Genomic DNA, 13,459 nt, shown 5'->3' on the forward strand with positions numbered 1-13,459 from the left:
AATTTTTTGAAGGGAAGATATACACAAAATTGATTATATTTGGGAAATAAAATTAAAAATGATTAATGATAAGGGAGAATTAAATAGGAAGGAAATGGATAAGTAAGTAATTATTGAATTTGTTTTGGTTGGGAAAAAAAATAATAAAAAAAAAATAAAAGAAATAAAAAAGGGGATCGAATTGACCATGTTTTTAACAAATTCTTGACCATAAAATTTGCAATTGTTGCGAAAAAGTTTCAGTAGAGAGAGAAAGGGAGAGAGAAGTAGAAGGCTACAAAACTGGAGCTCCGATTCAGTTCCCTCTCACACAAACAATTAGTAGAAGAAACAGAGGGATTTCAAGATCTCTGCGGCTAACAATGGCGACCAATGCGACCGTGTCCGGTGCTTGTCCGGCGTCCATGAAGGCCACCTCTAATGGCGTCTTCCAAGGCGATAACCCTTTGAATTATGCTCTCCCTCTCGCCATCCTTCAGATTTGTCTCGTCGTCCTCCTCACTCGACTCCTTTCCATTCTTCTTCGCCCCATTCGTCAGCCTCGTGTCATTGCTGAGATCGTCGTATGTATCATCTAATTCTCTTATCTCTTTCGATCACGACCATCTAATTAGCAATTTCATGATTATTAGTAGANTTATCTCTCTAATTTTTAATTTTATGATTGATTATTAGTAGAGATGTTCATTTTTTTTAAAATATATTATATATTATAATAAATTAGTTTTGGATTTGGATTGAGAAATATAGTATCTAATTATATTTATTTTTTAAGAAATTGGAGTGTGGAATATGTAAAAATTGTTGTTAATGGCGGTTTGCAGGGCGGGATCTTGCTGGGTCCGTCGGCGCTTGGCCGGAACGTGAATTACTTACACACAATCTTTCCGGCGAGGAGTATCACTGTATTGGACACGTTAGCCAATTTGGGTCTTCTCTTCTTCCTGTTTTTGGTGGGGTTGGAGTTGGACCCAAAAGCTCTCCGCCGTACCGGAAAACGAGCGATGTGCATTGCCTTTGCCGGAATCACTCTCCCGTTTGTCTTTGGCATTGGCACCTCATTTGTGCTCCGATCGACCATCTCCAAAGGCGTCAATCAAGGTGCACTGCTCGTCTTCATGGGTGTAGCTCTTTCCATTACTGCGTTTCCTGTTCTGGCTAGAATTTTGGCTGAGCTTAAGCTTTTAACGACGGATGTTGGTCGGATGGCTATGTCGGCTGCCGCTGTTAACGATGTCGCGGCATGGATCCTTCTAGCATTGGCAATTTCACTCTCCGGCACCGGACAATCCCCTTTTGTTTCCTTATGGGTTTTTCTCTCTGGCTCTGCTTTTGTCGTGCTTTGCATTTGCTCTGCTCCACCTCTGTTCCGGTGGATGTCGCAACGGTGCTCCGAAGGCGAGCCGGTGAAGGAGTTATACATTTGTGCTACTTTGTCTCTGGTTTTGGCGGCTGGGTTCATTACGGATTTGATCGGAATCCATGCCTTGTTCGGAGCTTTTGTGATCGGAGTTTTGGTTCCGAAAGAAGGCCCATTCGCCGTCGCTCTAGTGGAGAAAGTTGAAGATCTCGTGTCGGGTCTTTTTCTTCCATTATACTTCGTTTCCAGTGGATTGAAAACAGATGTTGCAACAATTCGAGGAGCTCAATCATGGGGTCTGCTCGTTTTAGTCATTTTCAATGCTAGTTTCGGTAAAATCGTCGGAACTGTCTCTGTTGCTCTGCTCTGCAAAATGCCAATTAAAGAATCAGTAGCTTTGGGGGTTTTGATGAACACGAAAGGCTTGGTGGAATTAATTGTTCTTAACATTGGAAGAGACAGGAAGGTTTTGAATGATCAATCATTTGCGATTATGGTTCTAATGGCGATCTTCACAACGTTCATAACAACCCCTGTTGTTATAGCTGTTTATAAGCCGGAGAAAAAACAGAGCAAATCAAATTACAAACATAGAACACTCGAAAGAGAAAATCCCAATTCTGAGCTTCGAATTCTTGCTTGTTTCCACTCATTTAGCAACATTCCGGCGACGATTAATTTAATCGAGGCATCCCGAGGAATTGAAAAGAAGGAAGGGCTCTGTGTTTATGCTCTGCATTTAATGGAGCTAACAGAGAGATCCTCTGCCATTCTTATGGTTCATAAAGCAAGGAAAAATGGCGTACCCTTTTGGAACAAAGGCCGTGCCGATTCAAACCAGATCGTCGTTGCCTTCGAGGCATTCCGACAGCTCAGCCGTGTTTCAATCCGGCCAATGACCGCCATTTCTGCTCTGTCCAACTTGCATGAAGACATCTGTAACAGCGCCGAGACGAAAAGGGCCGCCATTATTATTCTCCCGTTTCACAAGCATCAAAGATTGGATGGATCCATGGAAACGACAAGGACTGATTACCGGTCGGTCAACCGAAAAGTTCTGGAACTAGCTCCCTGCTCTGTCGGAATTTTGATCGACAGAGGCCTCGGTGGTGGGTCCCACGTCTGCGCTAGTAACGTCTCTTCCACTGTTACCGTGTTTTTCTTCGGCGGTCGTGACGACCGTGAAGCTCTGGCATTTGGGAAAAGAATGTCAGAGCATCCAGGAATCAGCCTACATGTCGTCCGGTTCTCCCCCAGTGCCGATTTCGCGGCGGAATCCGTCACCGTCGATGTAAAAGACAACGGTTCCACCGATTCCGATGCCGATAAAATGGCATTGGCGTCGATTGTATATGAAGAGAGATACGTGACGAAAGGGAGCCAAGCCGTTGAAGCGATGAAGGAGTTTAATAAATGTAATTTGATTTTGGTCGGAAGAACGCCGGAAGGGGAAGTGGTGAGGAGTTTGAATATGAATGTTGTGGAGGGTTCGGAACTTGGGCCGGTCGGCGGCGTGTTGGCGTTGCCGGAGTTCTCGACGATGGCGTCGGTGCTGGTGGTGCAGCAGTTTCATGGTGATTTACAGTTGATCGCGGATTCGGCTTCCAAAGGGGAATCGACTGAGGAAGAACGTTGAAGAAAGAATCCATTTTTAAAAATGGGATTTTGAAATTTATAGATTTTATATTATATTTGATTCCAATCATTTTTGTCTTATTATAGATTTGGGATTTAGGAGACTTCTTATACCGATTAGATTTGAGTTCATTCTTTATTTGAACTCCCAGAAATAAAAATAAAGTTTCGTCTCTTTTTCACCAACCTCTCGTTACGTCATTCAAAATATTTAAATGATTTATGATACCCTTTAATTAACGGAGAGGAATCTCAATTCGCTTCGGCATGAGACGTGTCTCCTGCCTGGTACAATCTTGAGATATGTGCTTGATTTTTGTCTCACATAAAACTCTTATTTATTAGATATTTTTTGAATATAAAATTGAAATATTAAATATCTTTTATGCACAAAATTATAAATGTAGAGCTTGTTAGATACCACTTAAGATATTGTCTGCTTTGATCCATTAATATATATTTAAATTAGTAGATATTGTCGGCTTTGACCTATTATATATATTTTCGAAAAGCCTTTACTAGAGAGGAGTTTCTAGATCCCTATGAGAAATATTTTGTTCTTCTCTCCAACCATCATGAGATCTTGCAATTCGTCTAACATCCACTTACATACTACTTGGTATATGACTGGTACCATTTGTAACAGTCCAAGTTCACCGTTAGTCGATATTGTCCCTTTTGGTCCATTACATATCGTCGTCAAACTCACGGGTACCATTTGTAACAGTCTAAGTCTACCGTTAGTTGATATGATTCGTTTTGGTTCATTACATATCGTCGTCAGACTCACGGTTTTAAACCGCGTCGATTAGGGAGATGTTAAAATGAAAAATAGAATTGGAATCGAAAAGTGCCATAAACATAGGTGATATGAACCAAGTGACATCAATCATACAATATACTTCAATAAAGATGGGAAGAAAATATTGATATTTCAATTCATGCCACATTGATGAAGAATGAAGTTTCATGTTATAAATTTTGGGTAGATTACAATTTAGAGTAATTTAGAGTTACTGTATTTCATTAATGTATTTTAAGACTTTTTATTTANGATATTTCCATTCATGTCACATTGATGAAGAATGAAGTTTCATGTTATAAATTTTGAGTGGATTACAATTTAAAGTAATTTAGAGTTATTGTATTTCATTAATGTATTTTAAGATTTTTTATTTATTTTAGGTTACGGGTGGTTTCATTTTGAAGCTATATATATAAAGCCAGGTATGTTATATTTGTAGGTGACTTGTAAAATATACTAAAGAACATTTTCTTTAGCCAATGACTAAATTTCTTTGCAATTCTATGTAGTTTAGGTTGCATGTAGAATCATTGAAGCTCGACATGATCAATCTGCTTGTGGAGTGATTCGAATCTCAATCAAGTGTTCTTGCCTTGAGATATTTGATCAACAAGAATCATTGAAGCTAGACATGATCGATCTTGCTTATAGAGTGATTCGAATCTCAAATAATATTCTTATCTTGAGATATTCGATGACAAGGTAATCCGAATCTTACCCCTCTTTAGTAATTCCTTATCATATCAATAGGTGAGATCAAAAGTGCCAGTAGAATCTATAAAGTTAAATTTTCATTAATATGTTTAAATACGGGTAAAAAATAAAGAAAATATAAACTAACTAAATCTTGAAAATAAAATAAAATATACTACTAATCAAATCTAAAAAAAAATATTAACCGATACGAATATCTAAGATATATTCCATCATAAAAATATATTTCATAACTAATTATTATAATATATTTTAATAGGAAATGTTTTCACACTCTTATAAGAAATGTTCTTCGAGAGTGTAGATCTCACAATCATGTTATTAATTTATAATTTTTAGTTCCCATCAAACACGACAACAAAAATAAAAATAAAAATAAAAATAAAATAAAAAAAATAATAATAATAATAAAAAAGCTGTGAGGCACGTTCAATTTGCATAAACATTTCTGGCGGATCAATATTGAATGTGAAAGTTGATAAATATAATATTTATTTGACTAAATTTTGCTTCTAAATTAAGTCATTTCACGATCCTAAAGATTCATTGAACCTGAAATGAGTTGTTTTTATAAGTTAAATAAACAATAATTTATTAATAATTATTTATCAACCGATGTAAATATACGTATTAAAATTTTCAACAATTACTAATTTATAATTTTTTATTAAATTCATACTTAATTTAAACCACCTTGCTAACCAAAATAATAAATAATACTAACTTCATTTAATTTATTCTAATTTAATACTCAAAATGTCGATTTTTCTACGTAGGTTAAATATTTTTGTAATAAAATTTGAAGTCGTTAAAAATGCATTTTGACTTGGACTAATTCATTTGCCCACCATGTTTATTAATTGATTTAAAGTTTGATTGAAATGTTACGAGGGCACGCAAGTATGCATGCCATATCAAACCTACGAAAGCATGATTTTATATGCGGGATCTCATACATATTATACATTGATCATGAGTTACTTCTCACAGGTACATTATGGATTGCAGGAAAGATTTTCGCCTAATGGGTTCATATATATGTGCATAGACTGTATTAGAGCCAGACATCGGGCAGTGTGGTAGTGAGGATGCTGAGCCACGGAAGGAGGTGGATTATGAGTATCTCATATTGATGGGAGAGAAGAATGAGGGTTAGTGATAGCAATGACGCTAGACCCTGAAAGCAGAAAAGGCTGAATTAAGGTCGATTTAGAAAAGGAATAATATAGAGATAAAAGCGAGTCGGAAAAGGCAAAGTTTATAATTTATTCGTTCGAGACCAAACTAGGGATTAATCAAAACAAAAGCCACTTTTGAGTTGATACTTAATTTTATTCCTACACTTTACCTTTACATTAATATTAATAATATGAAAAGTTAATTTCTAATTTGTTCTTAACAAAAGGTGCTAGAGCATGATGAATCGATTGAGCCCACTAAACAAAAAATATTAGTTCAAATTATCATATTCATTTTACAATTTTGGGTTTTATTCACTAAATTTAACATTTTTTATTTTTAATTTGTTTTATAGAATTTAGTTTAGTCGAAGTGGGGTCTTGATTTGACGCATTATAAGCAAAATTTGAGAAAAGTCTCACAAATCTTACAATATAAAGCTCATTTGTATTCTATTACTTGAGGAAGCCGCTATTTTCTGCCGCAGAAATCGAAAACTCCACGGGAATGGAGATTTTGTTCTTGATCTTATGATCAGGTCGATCACTCGCGCACTGGAAGATTGCCATTGCAGTTTGTTTCTTCATCTGTAAGCGTTATTTCCCTACTTGTTCTATTAATCCCCTGTTCTGTTTTACAAGCTCAATCCAGTAGAAATTCAGTAAATAATCCACGATTGTCTTCGGCCGCCACCGGATTGCATATTAGTTTCATCATTTTGATTTAGAAACGTTTCTGGATATTGAACTTTCTTCTCTGTTTCTTGAATTTTGGTGATTTTGTTTTTCTTCGTTGGATTGTTCTTTGTGGGGGTTTGTTTATTTTATTGATTTCTGTTGTTTGGTTCTGGATTTTGTTCTTATTCTTGTTCTTCAAATAGTGATTCCTTTGTATGAACGTTGTGCTATCGCTCTCCTTAGAAATCTTTTGGTGCTGAACTGATGACCTCACATTAAAAACCCAAAATGTTAGTTATTCCTTCGACGAAAGCAAACTTTTCTGTCCTTTGTTTATACACTTTGTGCGGTTGTTCTTTCTTTTTCTTTAAATATTGTGTGGTCTGCTTTGATTCTTGTGTAAAGTAGAAATTTGGAGAGTGGCGTTTTCTTTACTACCAAGTAATTAGGTTGAATTGAGATTAACCCAGCTGGATAATTTCAGTTTCTGTCAAAAATATTGACTTATTTGTATATGAGTTTGAGCATGTAACGGCCCAATGCCACCGCTAGTAAATATTGTCTGCTTTGACCCGTTACGTATCACCATCAGCCTCACGGTTTTGAAACGCGTCTACTAGGGAGAGGTTTCCACACTCTTATAAAGGGTGTTTCGTTCTCCTCCCCAACCGATGTGAGATATCATAATCTACCCCCCTTCAGGGCCCAGCATCCTTGCTGGCACACCACCTCGTGTCTACCCCTTCGGGGAACAACCTTCTCGCTGGCACATCGTCAGATGTCTGGCTTTGATACCATTTGTAACGGCCTAGGCCCAGTGCTAGTAGATATTGTTCGCTTTGGCCTTTCCCTTTTGGGCTTCCCCTCAAGATTTTTGAAATGCATGTGCTAGGGAAAGGTTTCCACACTCTTATAAAGGGTGTTTCATTCTCCTCCCCAACCGACGTGGGATATCACAGAGCCTGGCATGTTCTAAAAATGTCTTTATTTGATTAGTCTCTTTGCTTGTGTGTTTGTTTCTTTTTTGTTTTTGTTCTTCTGTACAGATCTGGGTGCTCAGTTTGATTGAATCTGTTCACACTGCAGAGGAAGCCTATTTTGAACAGGAACTGAGATTAAAGTAAGCTGTTCTTGGTATATTTTCGGGGGTCAGAATGGCTTCGAATGCTACGACAGTAACCAAATGTCCATCTCCAATGAAAGCAACATCGAACGGCATTTTCCAGGGCGATAATCCTCTTGATTTCGCTCTTCCTCTTGTCATTCTACAAATATGTTTGGTAGTTGTTCTTACTCGTGGTCTTGCTTTTCTTCTGAGGCCGTTAAAACAGCCGCGAGTGATCGGAGAAATCATTGTAAGTCTCTTTGTTCTTTGGATGCTAATGGTGTTCATTTGGTTCTTTTGAGTGTAATGCTTTTTACTCTTGAATTGAAGTTGAAACTGCTATGAGTTTATTTCGACTGCTAGCGATCGCCCTTCTGAATTACGTCTTATTACTAATTTGATAGGGAGGAATACTTCTAGGACCATCAGCTCTCGGACGTAACAAGAACTTTCTTCATACGATATTTCCATCCAATAGTATCACGTTGTTAGATACCATAGCGAACATTGGATTGTTATTCTTTCTGTTTCTTGTGGGTCTCGAGTTGGATATAAAGTCGATACGTCGTACTGGAAAGAAGGCTCTTGGCATTGCCATTACTGGAATTTGCCTTCCGTTTGCATTAGGAATTGGATCGTCATTTGTTCTTCGAGAAACCATATCCAAAGGTGTAAATGCTTCTGCGTTTCTCATATTCATGGGTGTTGCACTTTCGATAACGGCATTTCCCGTCTTAGCTCGTATTCTTGCCGAGCTTAAACTACTGACAACTGATGTTGGTAGGATGGCTATGTCTGCTGCAGCAGTAAACGACGTAGCTGCCTGGATTCTCCTTGCTCTCGCCATTGCGTTATCTGGTTCTGATAAATCTCCCCTAACTGCAGTTTGGGTCCTTTTATCTGGCTGTGGCTTTGTTATAGCTGCTATTGTCATTTTATCCCCTGTTTTCAAATGGATGACCAAGCAGTGTTTTCAAGGGGAGCCGGTACGTGAAATCTACATATGCGCTACATTGGCGATCGTCCTAGCTGCTGGATTTGCCACGGATTTTATCGGTATACATGCTATGTTTGGAGCTTTTGTTGTCGGAGTATTAGTTCCAAAGGATGGACCATTAGTAGGTGCATTGGTAGAGAAAATAGAGGATCTTGTTTCTGGTCTATTCCTGCCTCTTTACTTTGTCTCAAGTGGATTGAAGACTAATGTAGCCACAATTCAAGGAGCACAGTCCTGGGGTCTCCTAGTTTTAGTTATCGTTACCGCCTGTTCTGGAAAAATCATCGGCACGTTTCTCGTGTCCATTCTTTGTAAAGTACCCGTTCGTGAGGCTCTTGCATTAGGATTTCTAATGAACACAAAAGGGTTGGTGGAGCTTATTGTTCTCAATATTGGAAAAGACAGAAAGGTAAGGTATCTTAAGCCTCTACTTCCAGTCGTCGAGGACCTTCCTATCGTCGTTTTTCGTGTTTTGGTGTTCTGATTTGCTTTTTTGTTTGATTTTTCAGGTTTTGAATGACCAAACCTTTGCTATAATGATTCTAATGGCTCTTTTTACTACTTTCATTACCACTCCCCTTGTCATTGCTGTATACAAACCGGCAAGGAGTGCCAAAATAGCTGATTATAAGCATAGGAAGATTGAAAGGAAAAACAAGAACACACAACTTCGGATTATGACCTGTTTTCATAGTGCAGGAAACATTCCGTCGATTATTAATCTGCTCGAGGTGTCGAGAGGAACCGAGAAGGACAAAGAGCTTTGTGTATATGCAATGCATCTCATGGAGCTGTCCGAGAGGTCCTCGGCCATTTTAATGGTTCACAAGGCGAGGAAAAACGGGTTGCCGTTCTCGATCAAGGGTCGGAGGTCAGATTCCAACCATGTTATTGTCGCATTTGAAGCTTACCAACAACTGAGCAGAGTATTCATTCGACCGATGACGGCGATCTCCTCCATGTCTGATATACATGAAGATATTTGTGCCACTGCTGAGAGGAAAAGAACTGCAATCATAATTCTTCCATTTCATAAGCACCAGAGGGTGGATGGTTCGCTGGAGACTACTCGTAGCAGCATTCGTGTTGTTAATCAGAATGTACTCGAGCATGCTCGATGTTCGGTTGGAATTTTAGTTGATCGTAGTTTTGGTGGAACAACCCATGTTTCATCGAGCCATGTTTCGCTTTTCGTCACTGTTTTTTTCTTTGGTGGTGGAGATGATCGCGAAGCGCTTTCTTATGGAATTCGTATGGCCGAGCACCCTGGCATTAGATTGATGGTTATTCGTTTCTTCGTTGAACCCGAGCCTGCTGGGGAGATAGTCAGTGCTGATACTGTTGGCAATTCTCCTGTGAAGTCAGTTTCTCAGGATGATGAATTTCTTTCCGAGTTCAAGCACGATACGTGCAAGAACGATTCCATCATATATGTCGAGAAAACCATAAGAACTGCTGCAGAAGTAATGGATACAGTGCAGGAGATGAAAAACTGCAATCTGTATCTCGTTGGCCGAACACCAGATGTCAAAGCGACGTATATCTTAAACAGAAGCGACTGTCCAGAGCTCGGTCCAGTCGGGAACCTGTTGACTTCCCCAAATCTCCCGATTTTGGCGTCGGTTTTGGTGGTGCAGCAATATCGTTCCGAGTCGCTGGTGAATTCAGCTTCAGATTCTGCTGATGGAGAATCAGAATCAGCATAGTGTGTGCTTCTTGCTTTTATAGTCCAGTGGTGGGTTGATTTAGTTGCACATAGGAGAGCTGAGAGCAGCATCTTTGTGAACCACAGCGTTAGATTTCCTAATTCCCTTTCTTTTTGTGTTAGTCTCAAACATGTCAAGTGTTACTTAAAGCTGCAGATATACCAGACCTTTTGTTTCTGAATCCGAACAAGTCTATTCGGTTCGTGAGTCGAGGGTCTCGGATTGAACCGAACCAACCCATTTCGTTCTTAAAAGAAAGCCTAGCGGCCCAACTTATCCTTAACTAGGTATGGGCATTTACATTATCTTGTTTTGTGTAACACTCCAAGCCCACCACTACTAGATATTGTCTGTTTTGGCCCGTTACGTATCGCTGTTAGCTTCATGATTTTAAAACGCGTTTGGCAGGAAGAGATTATCAGATTTCTATAAAAAATGCTTCGTTCCCTCTCCAACTGATGTGTGATCTCATATTTTGCTTCCGTGCCTATCTCACTCAACATCACATTCACAATCATTTGTGTCACTCTCACTGTTGCATCACATCAACAACGATACTATCAGTCCAATTGACCAACGACTTCACTGACATGAACAACTATTCATATACAACCACGAGTTTAGGGTTAGGTCTAAAATGTTCTTAAACCCAACCTAACTCAAACTACGAGTGCCCATAACTTTTATCGATTATTTCTAAACTAATATTTGTATATAATCATGTCTTTAAAGAGATTCCTTCAAAATATTAATAGTTAAATCATGGACGTCAACATCAACTATTAATTAATTTATTATCAAAGAATCATTTTATTGTCGTTGGATTGAACTTATTTTCAAACTTGTTGAATGATAGCATAACAAAAATAAAAGTTGATTTGGAAGACAGCATGCATCACTTTTAATCCTCAATTTCAATGATTTTCGTTTCTCAAAATAAAAATATTTATTTATTTTTTATTTCCCTCGTAGATCAGATCCGAACAAGGAAAATAGACCAACGGTCGGTGACATGGGCCTCGACCTCCCATCGTAAAGGCCATAAGCTTAATCATTATATTTAGAAAAAAATAATTGGGTGAATTAAAAAGACAAAGAAATGTTTAAAAAGTGGGAAAGTGAAGGATTGAACCCAACTTCTTACCTACCATGATTTGAACAAAAATATATATATATATATATGAATGGTAAGAGTTAGGCTTAGGCTTCCACCCACCAATTGGAAAATGAAATCCTAATTTACCTACTCTTCACCTATCTTCCAATTATATTTTCAATTTAAATGCCTTTTTATTTTAAATAATATAAATGTCCACGGGCTGGGCGGGGACAGAGTCGGAGAAGCCTTCCCCATCCCCATCTCTGTGAAGCAGGGTGGAACGATGAAGAATGCATGCAGATTGGGTTCCCACGACAAATTTTTTTCATTTTTTAAAAATAAAAATTATATGATAATAATTTTAATTTAAATATTAGAATTACAGTCTCAAAATCTTAGATATTATAGCATATAAATAATAATATTTATAAAAATTTTCAAATTTCTATTTATTTAATAGGGAAAAATCTCTCTCCACGTACTCTCTCATTTCTGTGAACATCTCTAAATACATGTAACTTTTAAATTTATTAATAAACATTTCAATAATAAGTCGGTTTAAATAATTGAATCCTTGAATGGATTGCTTAACTAGAAAGGCTGGTTAAGGTCAATGTATTAATAATTAATAAAAACAAGTCAAAGATGCTTAATTTTCGTCGCACTTTTAGTCATTAAAATGCAATTTACTCGTAAAGCATAACAACTTTCTTGTGACCCATTTAGTTTGAATCATTAAATTAATAATCTAAATTTTTTTCCCATTAATAGCATTACGTTACCTAGTGTTATTTAGTAATAAATTATAGTTTACCATATATATTATATTTGATATTTTATTATAAGGCAAATATTAGAAGGTATCTTTCTATTTATTGTTATTTCCATTTATTACTATTTCCATATCCTTGTAATTTATTTGATTATAAATAAGATAACTTTCACACCATTTAGGTGTGGTGGATTAATCAAACATTTACATGGTATCAGAGCCCCTTCGGTTTAACAAATATATACCCATAGATACAAAAGATTAAAATTAAAATATTATTTCGTAACGTTCATACCAAACACATTTCTAGCTGACTTTTATGAACGTGTATGATATTTTACTGTTAAGATCTAGCATAAAAAATGATCAAGTAAGATTAGAACGCATGCATTATGGTATTAAGGAAATTTTAATAATCGAAATAGGGGATGATAATGCAGTTTCGTATATGTACCATGAATGATTTACGTTGAACGAAGAGCGACAAAAATCCTTAATTTCAGGGTTAGAATTTCGATGCAGTTATGTATGTGTTGAAAGTGACTCGACGACATGCTGGATGGGAGTAGGTAGGAGTGAACTCTAAAGAAGCAAAGTCCAATAAGCAAACCCCATTGATGTTTTGAATTGCATACTCATTTTTGTTGGTTATATAAAGCCATGAATGAACCAAGAAAGCTCACTCACAAAAGCTTCAATGGCTTCCACAGCAAGGAATTGCATTATGCTTCTAGCTTTGTTCTTGTTCTCCATTTCTTCCTCCTCAGCCTTCCCATGGGGAAAGAAGCAAAGACCCAAGCCTTGTAAGGAGCTTGTTCTTTACTTCCATGACATTATTTACAATGGAAAGAATGCACGCAATGCCACTTCCGCCATTGTTGCAGCCCCACATGGTGCGAACTTGACCATTTTGGCGCCCCAATTTCACTTTGGAAACATAGCTGTTTTTGACGACCCCATTACTTTGGACAACAACCTTCACTCCAAGCCAGTGGGTCGAGCTCAAGGGCTTTACATTTATGACACCAAAAACACCTTCACGGCTTGGCTTGGTTTCTCATTTTCTTTGAACTACACGGCCTATAAAGGCACCATCAACTTCATTGGAGCTGACCCAATTTTGGTGAAGGCTAGGGATATCTCCGTCGTCGGTGGTACCGGAGACTTCTTCATGCACCGTGGTGTTGCTACCATTGTGACTGATGCTTTTGAAGGAGAGGTCTACTTTCGGCTCCGTGTTGATATTAAATTCTATGAATGTTGGTGATTTTGAGCTGATATTATTCGCTTTGGTTTTGTTCTTTCTATCATCGTATTTATGTATGATGTAATGTTCTTGAAAAAGAACTATTGCCAAATGATTGGTTCAATAAAAGTTGTGGTAGAAAGATATTGAAAGATTGGTGTGTT

The 13,459-nt window shown here is 37.6% G+C and overlaps 3 protein-coding genes across 3 annotated transcripts; all 3 read left to right on the plus strand.

Annotated features, from left to right (window-relative positions):
* Positions 1 to 239: 239 nt before the first annotated feature.
* On the plus strand, positions 240 to 3,177 carry LOC111810911 (cation/H(+) antiporter 18-like). The gene is made up of 2 exons (XM_023697751.1): positions 240 to 563; positions 825 to 3,177. The coding sequence occupies exons 1-2, from the start codon at positions 363 to 365 to the stop codon at positions 2,994 to 2,996; spliced, it is 2,373 nt and encodes a 790-aa protein (XP_023553519.1). The 5' UTR covers positions 240 to 362; the 3' UTR covers positions 2,997 to 3,177.
* A 2,923-nt stretch (positions 3,178 to 6,100) lies between these two features.
* On the plus strand, positions 6,101 to 10,480 carry LOC111810311 (cation/H(+) antiporter 18-like). The gene is made up of 4 exons (XM_023697004.1): positions 6,101 to 6,282; positions 7,457 to 7,725; positions 7,880 to 8,881; positions 8,982 to 10,480. The coding sequence occupies exons 2-4, from the start codon at positions 7,525 to 7,527 to the stop codon at positions 10,176 to 10,178; spliced, it is 2,400 nt and encodes a 799-aa protein (XP_023552772.1). The 5' UTR covers positions 6,101 to 6,282; positions 7,457 to 7,524; the 3' UTR covers positions 10,179 to 10,480.
* A 2,256-nt stretch (positions 10,481 to 12,736) lies between these two features.
* LOC111810613 (disease resistance response protein 206-like) lies at positions 12,737 to 13,447 on the plus strand. Its single transcript, XM_023697343.1, has one exon. It carries the CDS (start codon positions 12,747 to 12,749, stop codon positions 13,314 to 13,316), a length of 570 nt encoding a protein of 189 aa, XP_023553111.1. The 5' UTR covers positions 12,737 to 12,746; the 3' UTR covers positions 13,317 to 13,447.
* Positions 13,448 to 13,459: the final 12 nt, after the last annotated feature.

The sequence above is a fragment of the Cucurbita pepo genome, chromosome LG14, assembly GCF_002806865.2.
Source record: "Cucurbita pepo subsp. pepo cultivar mu-cu-16 chromosome LG14, ASM280686v2, whole genome shotgun sequence".
Taxonomy (NCBI): Eukaryota; Viridiplantae; Streptophyta; class Magnoliopsida; order Cucurbitales; family Cucurbitaceae; genus Cucurbita; species Cucurbita pepo.

Coding starts and splice junctions, on each gene's coding strand:
- LOC111810911 (XM_023697751.1), top strand. CDS start 363: ATGGCGACCAATGCGACCGTGTCCGGTGCTTGTCCGGCGTCCATGAAG. Junction 564..824: donor GTGTCATTGCTGAGATCGTC/GTATGTATCATC, acceptor GGCGGTTTGCAG/GGCGGGATCTTGCTGGGTCC.
- LOC111810613 (XM_023697343.1), top strand. CDS start 12,747: ATGGCTTCCACAGCAAGGAATTGCATTATGCTTCTAGCTTTGTTCTTG.
- LOC111810311 (XM_023697004.1), top strand. CDS start 7,525: ATGGCTTCGAATGCTACGACAGTAACCAAATGTCCATCTCCAATGAAA. Junction 7,726..7,879: donor GAGTGATCGGAGAAATCATT/GTAAGTCTCTTT, acceptor CTAATTTGATAG/GGAGGAATACTTCTAGGACC. Junction 8,882..8,981: donor ATATTGGAAAAGACAGAAAG/GTAAGGTATCTT, acceptor TTGATTTTTCAG/GTTTTGAATGACCAAACCTT.